This window comes from Schistocerca serialis, chromosome 2, assembly GCF_023864345.2.
Source record: "Schistocerca serialis cubense isolate TAMUIC-IGC-003099 chromosome 2, iqSchSeri2.2, whole genome shotgun sequence".
Taxonomy (NCBI): Eukaryota; Metazoa; Arthropoda; class Insecta; order Orthoptera; family Acrididae; genus Schistocerca; species Schistocerca serialis.
In genome coordinates this window covers 327936817-327959228 of record NC_064639.1, presented here as the reverse complement: position 1 = coordinate 327959228, position 22412 = coordinate 327936817, and the positions used below count along the sequence as shown (strand labels likewise).

Below are 22412 nucleotides of genomic sequence, written 5' to 3'. Positions count from 1 at the left end.
ACAAAAATCTATTCTTTCAAAACCTTATCTGTGTGCTTTAGGTCCTTAAGTTTCTTATTACCTCAAAAAAAGGGGCAGCGTGTCACGTTCACCCTGGCCCCCTCCCCCTTCCGGTGATGCCCATGTGTGAGATTGCAAAGAACTAATCCAGGTCCAATAATAAGCAGTTGTGAGAAAGTCTCCGGAACAAACTGTAGCACAATTAGTCACGCGCACCACACAGCGCCGAGAATGCATAAATTTTGATTGCTGCCACAGACATAAATAATATATGTTTGTGGTTGTTTTTGTTTTGTTTGAGGGCGCAAAAACAACTGAGGTCATAAGCACCTATTGTTTGTGGCTGCGGCAGTGAGTGGGTCTCTCCGATGCAAGGACGAGAAGAAACGTTTCAAACGACTTGGAAAATACGTATACTTCAAGTACTGACAGATAACTCTCAGTGTGGATGAATGCAAGAATGATCTATTCTTCAGTACTGTCCAGTGTTTGGAGATCTTATTTATTACTCATAACAGTAGACTTGTAAGGGATTCAGAAACGCTTCTAGAATGGTAACAATGTTTATGAAAAAGTAATATAGATGTTAAAAGAAGTGAAATAACAACCATCTTGAGGTTGAAGCTCTTTTGTCTGTGGTTGCTTTAACAATAACATATGTTTTCAGGTGGGGTCTGCCTTTAGCAAAACACAATTTTGTTTTTTGTCCCAAACATGTTTCACTGCAGTTGCAGCATCATCAGTGGGTTTTTCATTACACTCATGCTCATAAATTAAGGCTAATGCTGATACATGGTGAAACAACGCTCCGGTAGGCGGTTTGCAGGCTTAAATCACCTCAGGGTATGACCATGCTGTGTATTTAACCTGTGGTCGTCGCACGGTGGGCTGACAGCAGTCCACATATGCTGGTGCATATCAGAGTACGGTGCAGCGAGTTTGTGTGCAGACGTTTTCAGACATGCTAATGGTTACTGTGTGTTGAAAATGGCTTAAAGAACACATATTTATGACGTTATGAGGGGTAGAATACTAGGGGGACTGGAGGATGGTCAAACACCGCAGGTCGTAGCACGGGTCCTCCGTGTGCCACAAAGTGTGATCTCAAGATTATGGTAATGATTCCAGCAGACAAGAAACGTGTCCAGACGCTACAGTATGGGACGTCCACTGTGTACAAAACCACAAATGACCGATATCTCACCATCAGTGCCCACACATGACCATGGAGTACTGCAGGTAGCCTTGCTTGGGACCTTACCGCAGCGACTGGAACAGTTGTCTCCAGACACACAGTCTACAGACGACTGAACAGAAGTGGTTTATTCGTCCGAGACCTGCAAGATGCATTCCACTGACCCCTGGTCACAGGAGAGCCTGTAAAGCCTGGTGTCAGGAACACAGTACATGGTCATTGGTACAGTAGTCCCAGGTTATGTTCACGCGTGAGTCCAGGTATAGTCTGAACAGTGATTCTCGCCGGGTTTTCATCTGGCGTGAACCAGGAACCAGATACCAACCGCTTAATGTCCTCGAAGGAACCTGTATGGAAGACGTGGTTTGATGGTGTGGGGTGGGATTATGATTTGTGCACGTACACCCCTGCATGTCTTTGACAGAGGAACTCTTACGGGTCAGATGTATCGGCACAACATTTTGCTCCAGTATGTCCGCCTTTTCAGGGGTGCAGTGGGTCCCACCTTCCTCCTGATGGATGATAACGCACGGCCCCACCGAGCTGCCATCATGGAGGAGTACCTTGAAACAGAACATATCAGGCGAATGGAGTGGCCTGCCTGTTCTCCAGATGTAAATCCCACTGAGCACGTCTGAGATGCTCTGTCAACATATCGCTGCCCGTCTTCAAACCTCTATGACACTTCAGGAGCTCCGACAGGCACTGGTGCAATAATGGAAGGCTGTACCCCAGCAGCTACTCTACCACCTAATCTAGAGTATGCTAACCCGTTGTGTGGCGTGTGTACATGTGCATGGTGGTCATATCCCATATTGATGTCGAGGTACATGCGCAGGAGACATTGGCGTTTTGTAGCACATGTGTTTCGGGACGGTTTTCTCAACTTATCACCAATACCGTGGACTTATAGCTCCGTGTCATATCTGTTCCCTATGTACCTATGATATTAGCGCCAGTTTTGTGTAATGCCACGTTGTGTGGCACCACATTCTGCAATTACTATTAATTTATTAGCATGAGCGTATTATGGCTGTTAAACATATGGACTGTTATGCGATTGCAGTCTTTCTCGGCGTATTCCACATATGAATTCTTCTTGGGTTATCAGCCGAGTGGTGGCGTCGTCTTGTTGCAACGTTTCGATGAGTCTCGTACCCATCATCTTCACCAGAAGAAACTCATCGAAACGTTGCGACAAGACAACGCCACCACTCGGCTGATAACCCGAGAAGAATTCATCATAATGAAAGTTATTTACTGTTTAAATGCATGTAAATATTAGTTTCTAAGTAGTAATTACAGATTTTTGAAGAGCACGTAAAATTATTTATTCATACTTTCTTACCATATGGTGTGGTTTTCCTGCTGTATTACAGACACTGTAAAAACGTGATATTTTCTTTAGAACCGCGAGACTTCGTGGCATTTTGTTACACGAACAGACTTCTGCGCCGACAGATCGCAGCGTATGAACCGGTCTTCATGTTAGGATGGGGAACGAAATCGGCTGCGTCTTTTAAAAGGTATACATTTAGCTGAGTGTGATGGTGTATGGTGAAGTTCACCACTGTTTACAGTTCACTAGTGGTTGTCGAAGACAGAGCAAACTTGCAGACACGCATTCAGTGCATGTAGGCGTGCGCAGACGGAGAAAATGGCGGGAAAGGAGGGGTCAGGGAGGGAGAAGTCAAGAAAGTTTACCTCCCCCCCCCCCCCCTCCGTCGCCGGATTTGGAGTACAGGTCATATGAATTCTGATGCACTTCTCATACGCCGGTACTTCAATTCTCTCGGCTATAAAACGTTTTATTCTGCCACTTATGTAATTTAGTTCTTATGAAATGAATTATCTAGAAACTGGAAACACATTTATATCCAAAATTATAATTTTAGAGTCACCTCATAGAATGACACACGAACAATGGCGGTTCCCGCATGTCGAGGCACGGGCGATTCATGGCGACAGTTGCGGGACGCGCATGCGTGTGCTTTCCGCTTGAAGAAAGGGTACATCCTGTAACTTACGTCTCTCTCTGTTGCTTATGCGGAATGAATCACTTACCACCACAACCAGCGATGACAGCTCGCAACAAATGGAATAAAAATTCACTAAACAATTCGCTAGGATCACGTTTAATGCTGGCATTAGCTACGCCATTCAGAACAGAGGAATCAAAACACTACTGAACGCGCGTTAGCCGTCGGAGAATGCGTGGGGTAGGTGCGCAGAAGGAGCTTAAACTCGTCAGCCATCGTTCGCGATTCCCAACTATAATAGGTGTCCGACTGCTGTGACTCGCCTCCTTCAGAACTGAATCTGGATCCACGTTTGGGTCAAGGTACTCGACAAAGAATTTAAGGAGATGGCTTCGGATCGTGTGGGAGAAGATTAAACAAAACGCACTCTTCTATATGGGCGTGAAATTGACACTTCGAAATACACAGTGTGGAGAGTAATCGACAGTCACGCAGTAGCAGTTACACCTGTATCAAAAAGAATGTGTCCAAGCAGTAGGAGGCCGTATGTTTTTGAACATGGCGTTTAGTTCTGTCAATGGATTATATTGTCATTCATGCATGCACTGAAAGTGTCAGTCGCATTTGGGAAAGCTTAAGTTGTTGCTATAAGGTGTGAATTCATTGCCGGCCGCGGTGGCCGTGCGGTTCTAGGCGCTGCAGTCCGAAACCGCGGGACTGCTACGGTCGCAGGTTCGAATCCTGCCTCGGGCATGGATGTGTGTGATGTCCTTAGGTTAGTTAGGTTTAAGTAGTTCTAAGTTCTAGGGGACTGATGACCTAAGATGTGAAGTCCCATAGTGCTCAGAGCCATTTGAACCATTTTTTTTTTTTTTTTTTGTGAATTCATTTCCGACCATTAATTATTTATCACAGAGTATAGGGTGATTCAAAAAGAAAGAACAGATTTAAGTTGTTTGTTACAGACAAACTATGAAAGACAGAACCAGATTGCAGATGTCACTGGGTAGAGGAAGACTAAAAGTTTTATGTTTGCACTGTAGAATCAACATGAGCACCTTGAGTTGCTCAAGAAACGTCAAAACGGTAGTTCATTTCGTTACACATTCCATTTATTGAATCGACATCTTCAACAATTCGATTTATCAGTCTTAAAGAGTGGATGCCATATGTGGGACAAAGATTGTCTTATGTACTCAGAAAAAAAAAAAAAAAAAAAAAAAAAAAAAAAAAAAAAAAAAAAAAAAAAAAATCCGAAGGTGTGAGGTCTGGTGACCTAGGAGGCCAAAAGCAGTGAACAAGATCTTGTTATAAACCTCTTCGAATCCAACGTTGTGGTGTGGTGGTGTTAAGATAACGCCACATCTCAAGATGAAAGTCAGGCGAGATGCCATTACGCATAAAAATAAAATCATTGGAATCTTCGTGAAGTTGAGAAAACAACCAATTTTGCAGCATGGCAGGGTATGACATTCCAGTCACAGTTTCCTCCGCAAAAAAAAGGTCAATAAACTTTGTGAACAGAAACAACACAGAACCCATTCAGTTTCAGTGAGTTTCTTTCATTTTCGACGACGACGCCAGGATTTTGTGAACCCCAAATTCTTACATTATGGTGGTTTACTTTACCCGGTAGATGAAATGTCGATTCGTCCGAAACGATGAGTTGTTTGGAAAAAGTGTCCTGTGCCATATTCTTGGGAATTGAAATGCATAATTCGTACCTTCTGTTATGGTCGCCGGGACGCAATTGCTGCAGAAATGCAACTTGTAAGGCTTCATATGCATGCGTCATTTCAGAACACTCCACACCGTTGTTGAAGTTAGTAGATGGTTGTGGACGTCCGAGGGTTTCGCGCCAACACATCTCACAAGGGAAACTCCCTATCAGACTCCCACCCTCCGCAGATTTAGTAGTCAGCCCGTCAAAAACTGAACACAGATCAAGCATGAAAACAGGAAGAAGGCGTACTGAACTGTGAAAATAAAAAAATAGAAACAGTGAACGATCCAGGCTTCACAAGTGCAACATTAAGGGAAGCTGAGCAACGACGGCGTCGTGGTTAAGTGGTCACGGTGTTGGACTTCAGAGTGGGCGAGCCGTTTTCAAAGCTCCTTCTTGCCTTTCTTTTTTTCATTTATTTATTTTTTTGTTCGCTGTATTCATGGTGTAAGGTCTGAGGTCCATTTGCAACAGCGAGGTGTAAGGAAGGCACCTATAATGAAAGTCGGTTCTGCACGACTACGCTATTAGCAGCCGAAAGGAAGTGGCTTTCGAATTGGAACAGCAAACGTTTGATGACAAGGCGACAAGTCAACGGGGTCCACCACCGGAAAACACGTCTGGTGTGTCATACGCGGCATTAGCGACAGTACGTGTGTCAAATAATAGCACCTAATTTGTACGCCTGGTGAATGAGTGAGATATGTCTCTCTGCCCGATTTAGGTGTTCGTATGAAAGTGAACATGATCACTCCCAAGGAAATGATGAAAACATTATGTCCGCAGCTCGTGGCCGTGCGGTAGCGTTCTCGCTTCCCACGCCCGGGTTCCCGGCTTCGATTCCCGGCGGGGTCAGGGATTTTCCCTGCCTCGTGATGACTGGGTGTTGTGTGATGTCCTTAGGTTAGTTAGGTTTAAGTAGTTCTAAGTTCTAGGGGACTGATGACCATAGATGTTAAGTCCCATAGTACTCAGAGCCATTTTTGAAAACATGATAGTTTATCACATAAGCTGCAACAAATGAACGCAACATTTTCAGTCACACAGTTTCTCTGTGCTCTGTCAAAACATATGTTGTTAACGTTCATGAAGTTGCGTTCCGTTTTGGAAGTTTTGACTCTTGAGTTACTTTGTTGTAACACAATTCACATTGGTTTATTTGTTGTTTTCATTTCTGTGAGACGTCTATGTGGTATCTCGCATGCTCTCACTATTCATCACATTTACTTGCGACGGTAATGTATTCTTACCACATGACTTATATTCTATAACCAATGTATACTGTGACAACTGCCAACCGCCGCGCGGGATTAGCCGAGCGGTCTAGGGGCTGCAGTCATGGACTGTGCGGCTGGTCGCGGCGGAAGTTCGAGTCCTCCCTCGGGCATGGGTGTCTGTGTTTGTCCTTAGGATAATTTAGGTTAAGTAGTGCGTAAGCTTATTGACTGATGACCTTAGCAGTTAAGTCCCATAAGATGAAAAAAAAACTGCCAACCAAGACTAAAGAGGCCGGCCGAAGTGGCCGTGCGGTTAAAGGCGCTGCAGCCTGGAACCGCAAGACCGCTACGGTCGCAGGTTCGAATCCTGCCTCGGGCGTGGATGTTTGTGATGTCCTTAGGTTAGTTAGGTTTAACTAGTTCTAAGTTCTAGGGGACTAATGACCTCAGCAGTTGAGTCCCATAGTGCTCAGAGCCATTTGAACCAAGACTAAAGAAAGAGAACAAACATTTCACTGACTGGACGGACAGTTCTTGAAGGTGTGAAAAAAGATAAATGGCACGAGGAGGTTTAGAACTCGGCTCACCCGCTTTGCACTTATGCTCCACTCAATGGTGCATTTGTCAAGCTTGGACCGTTGTCTGTTTCTGTTTTGCTTTTGTTTCACAGTTCAGTACACTTTCTTCCTTTTTTTGTGCTTGATCTGTGTTCAGTCTTTGGGCCATCTTACTACTAAATCTGAGCGGGCTGCGATGGGGTGGTTCCCTTGTTAGATGCGCTCATCATTTTCATCAGATGTGCGTGGCAGACCAGTGCTCTTCCCTTTGCATATGCAACCAGCTTCAAAGAATTTTGTACGCCAGTCATAAATCTGCTTGTGCAGAAGCGGCTTCCTGCAGAATCGATGGCGGAATGCACGTTGCGCTTGAACAATGGACTGACTTCGCGTAAATCCCAACACACAAAGTAACTTCTCTTGTGGTGTAGTCGCCATGTTGTACAAACTAACAGCAGCTCAGCTGTGTCAAAGCTTTGAACCTTCGTCTCGCCAGGGACATGCGCAATGTGCTTCTGTCTTTCGTAGTTTGTCTGTAATAAACAACTGAAATATGTTCTGTCTTTTTGAATCATCTGGTACATGTTCATTTTTGGATCCTCTGCAGGCTGTATGTAGATGCAGACTCTGGAAACATCTACGTTAGCACTGTCCAACAAAGTGCATCGAGTTTTAGCTGTTCAACTCCATTGGTATACGACTCTTGGGTTAGCAACCTCTCTGTTATCACAGCGCGTTTCCTTTCCAAAATAACATGCGTTTCGTTGCCCTCCGGATGCTTTAAGCCACCGAAAATAGCTTATCACGGACGAATCAGACCGGATGTTTATGTGCCCGTATGAGATATTTATTGCCCAAAAATAACGGCGTGATAGCCGTATTGTTGTGATTTCCGTAAACAGCGCTCCCGATATCCTGTTTGGGACACATCGATTGCGAAATCAGATTAGTATGGTGATAACGACAATACTTAACATGCAGACCACTGTCGCACGAAAACATCTAGGCTCTACTGTATACGTCGCTTTTGAAAACCAGTCTTTGCACGATACGTAACGAAACATTCCACTGCAGGATGAGCAGTAGTTTTTGCTCCCTTCCGCATAAAATGAATGCACTTTGAAGCGGGATTTCAACAGAAGTAGTTTCTTGAAACCTCTTGCTTACAAGAACTGAAAAATATAATTGTCGAAGGAAGTGTTACCTTCTAGAAAAAACTTTTTGTGGTATCCAGTGCGTTCAGTATATATTGACAGCTTCTCTGGTAACTGCACAGTGTTTTGGTATACTACTCAGAACGGTTCCTTAGAGTTTTAAAACATGATTTCCTTCCGTCAAGAGCTTGCTTGCCTTCTGTCTTCCATTGTACGTTTGTTTATAAGAGATTACACATTTGAAGATGCCGCGATGGTTCAAATGGCTCTGAGCACTATGGGACTTAACATCTATGGTCATCAGTCCCCTAGAACTTAGAACTACGTAAACCTAACTAACCTAAGGACATCACACAACACCCAGTCATCACGATGCCGCGCTGAATGGGCGACTCAGACTCATCTTGTACACAACGACAGTTCAAATTCCTACGTTTCGAGTGGCTTGCTGCGAGTTATTGTCCCACCACGCTCGCCCACGTTATTTTGAGGTAGCGCAGCACCTTAGAAGATATCATTTTTGTTTTAAACAATATGATGGTGTAGGGGTTACAAGACTTGATGGTAAGCAACCTGGTTTTAGAAAAAGGCATTAATACGCAGACAATGTGTTTGCTGTTAATGAACCAACGGAAAAGCACAGATATTAATGTAGCTTCTCATATTGAAGATTACGGGAAGAGATGGCATAAAGTGAATTCGAAACTGCTGAAAAAGTCCTTCTAAATTCCCGTAGCACAACAAAAATAAAAATATGGTGTACAAATACGCGAAAAATCGAAGCGGAGCTGCCAAATACACTGACGGAAACAACATCGCAACACCAAGAAGGAGTTGTGCGACATTAACGAAAGTTGGTAGGTGTGTTTCTACATCTGAGAAGAGATGATGTCTACTCAAATTTCACGCCAGTCACATAAGAGCCACTATCAGGATGCAAATCGGGTTTGCTACAAATACAGGCTATAACAGCCGTGTCCTTTAGTTACTTTCGAGACAGGACGTGGTGATTTAATGTTAGTCAAGAATGCCGTTAACATGACACCATTATCGACATCTGAGTTTAAACGAGGTCGTGTAATACGGCTACGAGAAACTGGATGTTCGTTCTGCGATACTGCAGACAGACTTGGCATAAATGTTGCCTCTGTACACGACTGCTGTCAGCGGTGATCACGGGAATGTGTGGTCGCAAGAAAACTGGGCTCCAGACGTCACGTGGCACTACGGAAAGGAAAGACCATCGTATTCGGCGCATGGCTCTGGCGCATCGTACTTATATGTAGCGACAACGTGAGCAGCAGTTAGAACGACAGTGACACAACGAATCTTACAGCTCGGTTAGTTCAAGGACAGCTCCGAGCCAAACGTCCTGTAACCCTAAACCACCGCCATTTGCAACTTGAGTGGCATCAAGTGATAGCTCATTGGAGGACAGGGTGGAGGTCTGTTGTGTTTTCTGATGAAAGCTGGTTCTGCCTCGGTGCCAGTGACGGCCATGTGTTGGTTAGAAGGGGCCAGTTGCGGGCCTGAAACTAACCTGTCTGCGTGGTAGATACGCTGGACCTATGATCAGGGGTGCGATTTCGTACTACAGCCGGAGCACTCTCAAGGTGATCCCATGCACCCTGACCGCAAATCTGTAGGTCAGTCTCGTGATTCGACCTGTTGTGCTGCCATTCTTGAAGAGCATTCCAGGGAGTGTTTTCCGACAAGATAACACTCGCCCACATTCCGCTCTTGTTACCCAACATGCTCTACAGAGTGTCGACATGTTGGCTTGACCTGCTCTATCACAAGATCTGCCTCCAATCCAATACATATGGGACACCATTGGATGACAACTCCAGCTTCATCCAAAACAGCATTAACCATTTTTGTTGTTGATCGACCAAGCGCAACAGGCATGGAAATCCATTCCACAAACTGACGTCTAGCACCTGTACAGTACAATGGACGCACGTCTGCATGTTTGCATTCAACATTCTGGCGGTTACACGGGTTATTAGTGTACCAGCATTTCACATTTGCAATGACTTATCTCACACAAACATTAACCTATGATCTTGCAACGTTAATCACTTAAATGTGTTACCTAGACAAATGTATTTCCGAAATTTCATTTTGTTACATTAATTATTTTTTGGTGTTGAGATATTTTTGCATCAGTATATAAAGACGAATAGCGATGCAGTATTTCGCCTACATTTCCAAGATGTATCCATGCGGTGTCTTACACAGAAGATAAAAGCTTTTAAATCAAAGAGAGAGAAAAGCCCGCAGAAATGAATATAATACGGAAACTAATGGCTTCTTGACAGGAGAGGAGACAGAAGCTTTCGTAATGATAAAAAATAAAAAAGGTCGAATGGTTATTTCCTACAGTTTCTCCGATTACAGAGGCAATAATGGAATAAAGGGAAATAGGTAACAGCAAAATTAAAACAACTTGCAGCCTCTAGTTTTTCGTTTCGATGTTATTATGTTTACAATCATGATGACGAAACAAGCGTTATCGTCTTCATGCATGATGGATCGTTATAGCAGTCCTTTAGCATCTCTCCTTCGTGGAGAAAGACAATACATCTTCGTGTTGTTTGATCTGAGATTATCTACTGCACACCATCACGTCGACACTCAGGGTTAATGAATTTTTCTGTAGTATCAAACAACGAGATAACGTAAGATACAGTTGACCATAGTATTACTTCACGCCAAATTTAGTTACTAACGTTTTTTGACAGGACTTAGATTTCTGTCAATATGGACGTAAATGTAACGCATAGTTTTACACGCATTCATCGTAGCCTGCTACTGCAGTAAGAATGTCGACCTACACGCAATTCAGAACTGTCTGTAGTCAGTGAGTGATCTATTGAAACTACCACTCATTACCTGTCTATCGTTAGTACCAGACGGCCTTTATGCTTTACTTTTCAGAAAAATAATTTGTGGAACTTCTTAATTATGAGCAGAGGCGACTGCAGACAGTCACACAAAACAGTCAGCTTATAGGATATCATACTAATCAGCCGCCGGCCGGTGTGGCCGTGCGGTTAAAGGCGCTACAGTCTGGAACCGCGTGACCGCTACGGTCGCAGGTTCGAATCCTGCCTCGGGCATGGATGTGTGTGATGTCCTTAGGTTAGTTAGGTTTAAGTAGTTCTGAGTTCTAGGGGACTGATGACCACAGATGTTAAGTCCCATAGTGCTCAGAGCCATTTTAACTAATCAGCCCTCGTGACAAGCAACTTAGAAACAAAAATTATTTACGAGAAAATGAAATAATTCATACTGATAATACAATAGCTGCGCCGTAACTTATTTGGACAAGACGTGATGCACAGTCGACAACATATCCAGAACAGCTACTAAATTCGTGTTGGCTGTATAACACACTGGTATCCTACGTACTCACCAGCACATAATTATAAGATAATATTTACAGCATTCACCCATAGCGTGTTTTTTCAAGCTGCATGTTGTATTACCTGCTGACAGACAGTGCAGTTTTTTTACAGTACATGCCATTTTGACGAGGTTTAATGTCAATGCGGCAAAACTTCAGGGTGATAATGTTATGAATCTAGCTGTAGAAACAAAGTTCCTTTGTAAAGTAGACCTCATGACGTGCCGCGTACCAGTTACCTAGAATACTAAATGAATATCTTGAAAATGTCAATAGCTAGTAGTATGACGTTGCTCCAATAGCTTATCGCGCGGAGTGCTCTCTTGTGATATAGCTGAACAAGACATTCGCAAATCTGAGTGCTGTAATTAACTGTGGGCAGATTCAAACGCAGGTAAATGCCAGTCTCAGAAACTCAAACCGAGCCATGTGATGCAGCGGTTAAGATAATAGATGGTTCAAATGGCTCTGAGCACTATGGGACTTAACATCTGAGGTCATCAGTCCCCTAGAACTTAGAACTACTTAAACCTAACTAACCTAAGGACATCATACACATCCATGCCCGAGGCAGGATTCGAACCTGCGACCGTAGCGGTCACGCGGTTCCAGACTGAAGCGCCTATAACCGCACGGCCACGCCGGCCGGCTAAGATAATAGATTAAGATAACAGACCTAGATTCTGGAGGCGTGGGTTTCAAATCCCCATCTACCAGTCCAGATTTAAGTTTTATGTGGTTTTCCTAAATCGGTTAAGCGAACTGTGTGGGATGTTCCTTTCAGGAGTATACGGCTGATTTCGTTCCCCATCTTTGTCCTAGCTTAGCTGCGGTCCGTCTCCAACCAAAACTCTATAGTCTTCCTTCGTATTCTTCAAAAAACGCACACAAACAGCCAAAACGTTATGATCACCTGCTAATAGCGTGTTAGTCCACATTTGGAATGCAATGCAGCAGCAGTTCTGAGTGTTACGGATTCGAAAAGCCCACGGTAGGAATGTGGAAATATGTGGCTTCACAAGTCTGTACACAGACCACGAAATCCCAGTAAATTATGGGCCTTTAGTATAGGGCACAGAGCTAGTGTCCGATAGCATCTCAGATGTTTTCCATCGGGTTCAGATCAGACTAATTTGGTGGCCAAGACAAGAAATGAGTTCACGATCATGCTCTCCAAGCCACCCTAACACAATTTTGGCCTTGTGACATGGACAGTTATCCTGCTGCGACATGCCGTCATCAAGGAAGATATTAAGCGTTAAGAGAGCAGGTAGTTCGCAGTTATGTTCATGTAGTGCGCAGCTGTCGCAGTGCATTCGGTTACTACTACAGGTCCCGTGGAAGCCCAAGTGAATGTGCCCGTATACTAATGCTGTCCCCACAGGACGGAGTCGGTAGTGCTGTACTTGCTTCAAGCAGACGTTCACCTAGAACAGTGGTCGGCAAACCGTGGCTCGCGAGCCTCAGGCAGCTCTTATCTCGTTGATTGTTACTCTGCAAAAATCACGCGCGGTCGTGCACGCACAGTGCGAATAAAACTTCCTGGCCTATGCACAGAAGTAGATTCTTGGTTTGGGCTAGAGTATTTTGAAGAAGTGGTGTTAGGCGTGTGTGCAGATGACTCAGACCACGTCCACTCGTTGCCATTCGCACCGCTTTTTCGGCTCGAGACAATGTCATCGAAATGGTTCTATGACAGGTGCGCGAGATAATTTTTAACGTGCTGAAGTTAGTGCATTATGAAGCGTGCAATCGATTCAAAAAAAAAAAAGAAAGAAAGGAGAGAATGAAATAACAAGGAAACATTTGCAAAGTGGTTTAGTAATATCCATGAGTCGTAAATAAGTGGAGTAGATGATGATAATTACAAAGAAATACAAGCCCGTGCAACAACAAATAAATATACTTGTAAATATGTCTGGTTTTCTTAAATCAATTTCTTCATATCCTGTTTGTGTTTGTGTCTATCTTCAGGCGAGTGCTCTGAAGTGAAGAAACGGTGATTTTTTTTTTACGCCTGGAACAGTATTCCTGACTCATAATCAGCCGAAAAACTAGTGTCCCTTGTTATTTTCTTATTCAGATCTATGTATTCATGCGAACGAACATTCTCAACCATGGACCTTGTGAAGAGAAGTTGTCTTACTGCTGAGAATGTCGAACCTTAGCTATAATTAAAAGCCACATAAAAAGCTGATTTACTCAAATGCCCAAAGACATGCAAGATCATTACTCACATTAGTTTGTGCCAGTCATTGTAATGATTTAATTTCATAGATACCTCAAAGTCTACCTTTATTCATAAATAACATCGTTATCCAACGTGCCTAAAGCACAACTGAGATTTAAAAGTTTCAGCGAAGTTTGTTAATTTTAGGGAGCGTTGTAGTACGAGAAAAGTTGTAGTGTCGCATATTGAGAAAGGTATGGTGAGTCTGTTTGGGATATACAGAGGATGAATGAAAGGAGGCAGACGAGACAAGTATAAAACACAAATGTGGATGGGTATGAACTTCTAGCATGCTGAAATATTTGCAGGTCCTCAACTTCTCTTAGCCCTCAACTTCTCTTAATCAGCGCAACGAAAAACCAGCCAAATTCGCAAATTTTACTCTTTTTTTACGCGGTGACTCTATGCGCTGTAACTGTTCATTTTCACTTCATAATACTTATATATTTTTGATATGATTTTGTATTTTTGGAAATACCATTTTGACTAACTGGCACGATGATTTGAAAATGGGTCCTGGCCCGAAATAAAGTAAATAAAAAAGTGAAATCTGCAACTTTGGCTGGGTTTTCGTTGTACTGTGGATGGGTATGTTGGAAGGGATTCACCTCAGCAAATTTATTTCATTCAAATTGAGGAGGTTTTTGCAAAACCTGACTTAAGAGTACTCTAATTAAGTTAATAACGAAGTAACTGCCTACATGGTTTAAGTTTTAAAAAATTGGCTCTTAGAAGAAATTTCAGTTCATGTTCTGTTGCCATATAGCTCTTTTGACTGACAACTTTGACGATCACTGACCTAGAGGATGCGGACGCAACAATCGGTCTGGTGTAACAAGAAACATGATTTATCCGACCAGGCGACACTTTTCCATTGATCTACAGTCCAGTCTCGTTGTTCAAATGGTTCAAATGGCTCTGAGCACTATGGGACTCAACTGCTGTGGTCATAAGTCCCCTAGAACTTAGAACTACTTAAACCTAACTAACCTAAGGACATCACACACATCCATGCCCGAGGCAGGATTCGAACCTGCGACCGTAGCGGTCGCGCTGTTCCAGACTGTAGCGCCTAGAACCGCTCTGCCGGCTCTTAATGCAGAAACAACTACAGAATGAGTCTAAACCTAAATTTCAAACTGGAGACGAAATCAGAACTCTGCATACCACAAGAAACTTCCTAATAACTAACCCTTTGCAACACTGTTCGGCTCTTCAATTTACAAGTACCTCTGTACTACTCATCCAAACTCCTGAGATGTTCTCCTGCAATCTCTGGTGGAATGGCCCTTCCTGGAGGGGCTTAGAGGTCAGTTTCAGAGCCAATCTTTCATCGTAGAATGGAGGGCGCGTACATCTACGACTATACTTCACCGTGTGATGCGAGGCGGAGGGTACTTAGTGTGCAATAAACATTTCCGGTCCTACTTGTTTCATTCCCTAAAGGCACGCCTTAAATTTTCTGGGATAATTACTCGTGATATAAGCTGGAGGTAAGAGCAGTTGAATGGAATGGACAGTGTCTTGAAAGGAGGATATAAGATGAACGTCAACAAAAGCAAAACGAGGATAATGGAATGTAGTCGAATTAAGTCGGTTGATGCTGCGGGAATTAGATTAGGAAATGAGACACTTAAAGTAGTAAAGGAGTTTTGCTATTTGGGGAGCAAAATAACTGATGATGGTCAAAGTAGAGAGGATATAAAATGTTGACTGGCAATGGCAAGGAAAGCGTTTCTCAAGAAGAGAAATTTGTTAACATCGAGTATAGATTTAAGTGTCAGGAAGTCATTTCTGAAAGTATTTGTATGGAGTGTAGCCATGTATGGAAGTGAAACATGGACGATAAATAGTTTGGACAAGAAGAGAATAGAAGCTTTCGAAATGTGGTGCTACAGAAGAATGCTGAAGATTAGATGGGTATATCACATAGCTAATGAGGAAGTATTGAATAGGATTGGGGAGAAGAGAAGTTTGTGGCACAACTTGACCAGAAGATGGGATTGGTTCGTAGGACATGTTGTGAGGCACCAAGAGATCACCAATTTAGTATTGGAGGGCAGCGTGGAGGGTAAAAATCGTAGAGGGAGACCAAGAGATGAATACACTAAGCAGATTCAGAAGGATGTAGGTTGCAGTAGGTACTGGGAGATGAAGAAGCTTGCACTGGATAGAGTAGCATGGAGAGCTGCATCAAACCAGTCTCAGGACTGAAGACCACAACAACAACAACAACAACCACTACTACTACTACAACTGAAATATAAACTCGTGTTGGAAAATGGGTTCTCAGAATTTCGAAAGGAAGCCTACAACTACATCTACGCGTATACTGCGCAAATCAATATAAGGTGCATGGTGGAGGGAGCCTCGTATCGGTGTTAGTCGTTCTCCTTTCTGTTTCACGCAAATGGAGCGAGGGAAAAGCGACTCTCTGGGTGCCTCTTTACAAGCCCTCGTTTCTTTTTTCGACGCTGTGTTTATGAGGGATGTACATTAGTGGTAGTAAAATTATTTTGCAGTCTGTCGCAAGTGCTGGTTCTCTAAACTTTCTCAACAGTACTTCGTAAAAAGAACTACTTCTCTCCAGGGATTCTCATTTGAATTTACGGAACATTTCCGTAGTACTTGCGTGTTGATCGAATTGCCGGTAGCAAATCTAGCAGTACGCTTCTGAATTGCTTCGACAGCTTTCATTTATACGACATGCTCGGAATCCTAAACATTCGAACATTACCCAAGAATGGGTCGCACTAGTGTTCTGTACGTGATCTTCTTTATACATGAACTACCCTTTCCTTGAATTCTCCCAATAAACAGAAGTCGACTATTTATCTTCTCTACAGTTACCCTTACCTGTTCTTTCCATTTCATGCAGCTTTACAACATTACGGTAAGTTATTTAATGGACTTGGCAATGTCAATCAGCACACCACTAACACAGTATACGAAATTGCAGGACTGTTTCTCCTGCTCAACTGCATTAACCTACATTTTTCCACATTGAGGGCAAGGTGCCATTTATTACACCAAGTATAAATTCTATCTATGTTATCCTGTATTCTGCTACAGTCGCTCAAGGACGGCACTTTCTCGTACACTGCAGCGTCATCAGCAAACAGTCTCAGATTTCTGCTCAGATAGATCGTTTATGCACATTGAAAATAAGAGCGGTTCTGTCACACTTCCTTGGAGCATTCCTGTCTTCAATGAACATCTGCCGTCCGGGACAACGTACTGGGTTCTATTATTTCAAAGGTCTTCGAGTCACAATACACAGCGCCTTTCTTGATACGTTTCTCACTAGAGTTTTTTGAGGACTTCTGTGTCGTGCTCGCACTGACTAAATAAAATTAATGACGAGACGCATGGATCTGTTTTCAACGTGTATCTCTAACGGTAACCAATACTGACGAACAATTCTCATGAGTTGTTGGAACTAGAATTTCATAATTGGCCTAGCGTTTTTCTTGGGTGAACATTTTCGAACGATTTTTCCGATAACTCAACATCATCCTGTTTCCAGAACGATAGATTTATGCGGTCGTTCCGCGGTAAATCGCTCTGGACAGCTACTCCTTGAAGCCTGGCTGTCCTGACTGATTCTAATGAATGATTACCGGATCAATTGGTATCGGGACTTTCGGGGTATTTGTGGAGAGTAAATTAGATAAACCGTGTTGAGGATGAGTTGCTAGTAGTTACAACGAGAGATAGCTATGTCTAGGTCTTTCTGCAGCAATCTTCTAACGATATTATCTCCCTCTCCCTAATTACAGATGTGTCGTTTCTGAAAAGCCTCAGAGAGGTAAAAGTTCTTTTAGATTGCTTCATGTCTTGTCAACAGAACTTCGTCAAGTATACCAGACGATACTTTCGCTTCTGAAAATGATAAGAAAGAGGTACTGCGCGATGCTAGTAAAGTCTTCAGTCTCCAGTTTCATACGGGTTTTCATAAATACGTGGTTTGTATATACGGCGTCGATGTGTTTCTGTATCGAAGGTTTCTCGGAAATCACGAAACATAGCATCGAACTAAAGCTCACTGTCGACAGACTTCTGGATCTTATGAATGGACAGTGTGATTAAACACCGCACCTGGTCCAGGAGTCTTCCATTTGCAACGTCCTCTGGAGACTATTTGCTATTATTAATAACTTGCATTTATTTATTCTGGTCTGAGACATAAGTGAGCGGCCTTCAACTGCCATAATAATATCTTTCCAGATACATTTACAATAATCGTTTTTCTTCTTGCCTCCATCTCATGGTGGAGGGCAGAACCTATATACGACTATTACAGGTGTACGCAGGCTGTGGGTTATCAGAATCGAGGATCACGAAACCTCAATCTTTTGTCTTCGTTTGTTTTTCAGATGGGCGCTAAAGTTTTTAATGTTTTCATATCCTTGCGACAGTCAAAAGAATTGTGTTACATTCTTGTGAGAACTAATGTCCAAAGACAGAATTTAATATGTCAGCTTTCATTTCATCACCTTCCGTATCAGTTCCATCATGACCAATGAGCATCTAAACAGGCCACTTTGATCTGTTGACTGATATCATACAGGAAATCTATCACAGAGCCTTTAATACCTGTGTATTGAGCCAAAAATCTTCCATGTTCTCCTCCCCTTTGCTAAATGTTTATTCTTGGTTGATTTTGATAGTTTCTATACATTTTCTTCCGCCCACAGTTCCTGTTGTTAGCAGGTACAATACGTTACTCTCACCACTTCCATGGTATTCTGTATGTTAAAACCGAATTCTTGAGCCCACTAACCTTGCAGTTCTTCTTTTGTAATGGCCACCAGATATGCAATAGCTTTGCTGTAGTTCAAGGTTGTGTGTATCTCAGTTTCAATGGCACATTACCCAACGCTTTTCGCATTTTGTAGGTTTGTCGCTTGTTGGGAACTGGAGAGTTCGACCAACAGTGTTTCACTGCACAGCTGCTTTACAGATTTTAATATAATTGCTATACCATCTAAACCCTTGTGAATGTAGGAAGGGGAAACTTTCTCAAAGCTTCCCTCTCTTCGTTTAACTATGAAAAACACATCCTGAGCCGAACCATGCGTTCTGTTACTAAAGACAGAACTACCCTGAATAAATCTAGAATCTGAAGTACTCGTCACACGAGGCCTCTCGAGAGATTGGTGTCGATATCTAGTAGCGGCTCACTCATTCTGCTGGGAGGTGGAGGAGAAAATTTCGAGGGATCCATCTCAGACCCACGAGCAGCTAGGGTAATAAGGATCCACTCAGACAGAGCCCCGCTTGCCTGAGTAAGCCTTATACAACTGTGGTGCGGCAATTTCCCTAGAGGTCAACCTTTAGTCATCATGAAGTTCCTGCATGGAGTGCCTAAACAACCTATGAATACATCACCAATTTCACTGAAAAAAAACTAATTTTAGATAAAAGCGAACTGTCAAAGTGCAATGAAACTATTGCGTGAAGTACACAGTAAAGTCGGAGAGTGGTTCAAATGGCTCTGAGCACTATGGGACTTAACTTCTAAGGTCATCAGTCCCCTAGAACTTAGAACAACTTAAACCTAACTAACCTAAGGACATCACACACATCCATGCCCGAGGGAGGATTCGGACTTGCGACCGTAGCGGTCGCGCGGTTCCGGACTGAAGCGCCTAGAACCGCTAGGCCACCCCGGCCGGCAGTCGGAGAGTGGCATAAGTTCTAACGTACTACCGCGATTCGAAACAAACGAAATTGCTCACATTACTATAGATCTATTTGCTGTAGTGTAGCCCGTGGTCGTACGGTAGCGCTCTCGCTTCCCACGCCCAGGCTCCCGGGTTCGATTCCCGGCGGGGTCAGGGATTTTCTCTGCCTCGTGATGACTGGGTGTTGTGTGATGTCCTTAGGTTAGTAAGGTTTAAGTCGTTCTAAGTTCTAGGGGACTGATGACCATAGATGTTAAGTCCCATAGTGCTCAGAGCCATTTTTTTGCTGTAGTGTAATAGTACTCTGCTAGTTGTGTGTCGGCAAACTAGTAAAAGTGGATGAACCATATACGAAGGACGCGTTTTTGAGATTCCTCAAGAAATGTAAACAAAGTCTGTGACAAAAAAATTCTGGAGGGATAGTGCAAATTTTTCTGCTTTAGAAGGATGTTCGGTTAGTGGTTGCCTTCAGATCAGGACCTACTTGAGAGCACAAACGGCCGTATTCGTTCATTGTACTTCTCAAAACATTTCTACGTTGTATTTTTCCAAGAAGCTCTGCAGGAGCTCTGCCGTATTTGTCATTCGTCGAAACGCAAGCAAACGTCTGTAGAAAACTGCCTGTTTACTTCTACCAAGTTGACCTGTTTCGAAGAAATTCGTCGTAGCGTAGGAAACAGTTCTAGATTCCTAAAAGGAAATGGGTTCTAATATATAACGGCAAATACTTCTTTAGTATTCGAGATGTCTGCTTCGTTTTGTTTCAGGGCATTAACAACGTTCTACACCTTTGAAGGACATTTTTAGTTCTTTTTCCTGCTGTAATTTAATCTTATTAGTTTTTGAATGACTCCATGATGCCTAACTGTTAGTTTTTATTTTATTACTGGACTCATTAAAAATTCATTGCACTGTGGACCTAGGATCAAGAAAAATAATTTGTCTTACTAGTATTTGTTTCGGCGTTTTTTTTTTTACTCTTAATAATGTATCTCTTTTTACAAGGTATAAAAGGGGCTACATTTCTTTCAAGGCCACAATTCGAGTCTGGGCCTGCTGTTCGCTAGGCAGATGCGCTAACCGCTATGCTACCCAGGCACAGTGGCTTTCCGCAACTCCACGGAATCTCCCCAGTACAAAGTCCCATTCACATCTCAGCCCACGAAATGGGGGATCCTGCCTGAAAACCAGGCTTAGGTGCATTAATTGAATGAGACCATATGGTTCCAGAGACTTTTTCGAGTCTCATACATCTATGACGTATACATGCAGACTGAAGCGATGAATGAAAATTTGTACCAAGGCGAGGATATGGACCCGGTCTCCTGCTCACTAGGCAGTTGTGTAAACCACTCCGCCACCCTGGCACAGTGGCTTTGCACAACTGTATGGACTGAGGGAGAAGTGAGGCGTGCTAGGGTAGTCTGTGCAGTTGTGCAAAGCCATTGTGCCAGGGTGGCATTGTGGTTAGCACATCTGTCAAGTAAGGAGGAGGCCGGGGTTCGAATTCTGGTCTTGTTACAAATCTTCACTTGTCACTGCTGTCTGCATATACACATCATAGATGTCTTGAGACCTGGAAAGGTCTCTAGAACCGTAATGTTTCATTTGAGTTTAATGATAACAGAATAAAAACTGAGAGCATATCGAAGAAAAACGAATGTAATGAAGAATAACTTAACAAAAAAATTAGAGTCCCTGTAGTAGCCGAAGTGAAGGAATTCTGCTAACTTGGAAGCAAAACAATGCACGACGGATGACGCAACGAGGTTATAAGAAGCAGAGAAGCAGGCTAGCATAGGCAAACAGTGCATTCCTCGCTAAAAAGTGTTTATTAGTATCATACGTAGTCATTAATACGAGGGAAAAAATCGGAAATGTACATCTGGAGCACAGGAGGACTGAATCGTGGACTGTGTGGTAAAACGGATAAGAGAGAATCGAAGCATTTGAGGTCTTATAGGAAAATGATGATAGTTAAGTGGAGTGATAAAACGAAAATTGTGGAGGTTTTCCTCAGAATCGGCGAGGAAAGGAATATGTGGACAACACTGACTAGAATGAGGGGCAGGATGACAGTACATGCCTTAAGGCATCGTGGAATATGTTCCATGTACTAGAGCAATCCGTAGAGGGAAAGATAAAGAATAGAATGTGTCCAACAAAACATTCGAAGACGTTGGCTGTAAGTGCTAGTCTGACCTGAAGAAATTGGTACAGGAGAAGGAGTAGTGGGTGGAATAGAGCCAGTCATAAGACTGATGACATCCTGCCCTCCTCATCCAAGCCCCTCAACCCCTTCCTCAAAATGTGTCTTTTGCAGCTATTGCACTACGCACCTTGTTGAGTTGAGGGCTGCGCAAGTGATCCACACCCCTGGTGAGCGAAGGGCAGGCAGCTGTTCCCTCATCGCCTGTCGCCCACTGTCCCAACTTGTCCCTCCGGAGGCCGGACACGGTGGCCGCTGCTGGTGGCTCCTTCGCAGTCGGAGCTACCGGTGTTCCCACGGATTTTCCAGCGACTGGTTGCTTCTGTGGAACAAGAGTAGTACCTGTTACTGTCTCGTCAGACGGCACTGTCTGCGCCCTGGGCGCTACACCTGGTTTTGACTCTGAGGTTGGTCCCACTGCTGCACCGCCAATTGTCAGGGTCGCTTCGCTGCCTGCGTTCGCTTGACCCGGATCGAGCTCCTGTTTTGTTGTACCCGTCGCCTTCTCGCCTGCATTGTCAGCAGCACCGGTTGTCGACACTGAGTGCGCGCTATGTTCTGCCGTTTCACTTTTCTCATCCTTCGCCTCAACCGCCGTCTTCCCAGTGCCTTCGTTCGCCGATACGGTGTCCATGGTTAACGGATTACTGACGGCGATATTTCGTTAGTGCCTGGTGACTCTGGGTGATATAGTAGCGCAGATTTCTGTGCGACCCCAGCGTTCTCCGGTTCTCACAGCTGCGCCTCCGTTATAAACAAGCCCGGTCCGGAAACGGCAGAGCGGAAATGCCTCCGCGTCAATCGATAGGATGGACTCCTGCTTAGATTGAAGGCCGTTACAGATAATGAAGTGTCACTCGCCTGCGCAGCCGAGACCCGGCAGCTCAGTGTCTGCGGGCAGGGGGCTTGCCACCATCGGTAATAAAAAAAAAAGAAAAAACTGTGTGATTTTCTTTGCGATAGAGTTTCAGAGGTGTCATACTACTCTCCCGCAGAAATAGTGACAAGAAAATGACGAAGTAGCGGACAGATAGAGTGAAAAAAGTCACTAA

At 43.6% G+C, this 22412-nt stretch overlaps 1 protein-coding gene across 1 annotated transcript in view; it reads right to left on the bottom strand.

Annotated features, from left to right (window-relative positions):
- Nucleotides 1–22083, bottom strand: part of LOC126457139 (NADP-dependent malic enzyme-like) — a 115979-nt gene extending 93896 nt beyond the window's left edge. The window contains exon 1 of the mRNA XM_050093207.1: nt 21491–22083. Coding sequence (XP_049949164.1) covers nt 21491–21994 — 504 coding nt within the window. The 5' untranslated portion in view covers nt 21995–22083. The remainder of the gene's footprint in view (nt 1–21490) is intronic.
- Nucleotides 22084–22412: the final 329 nt, after the last annotated feature.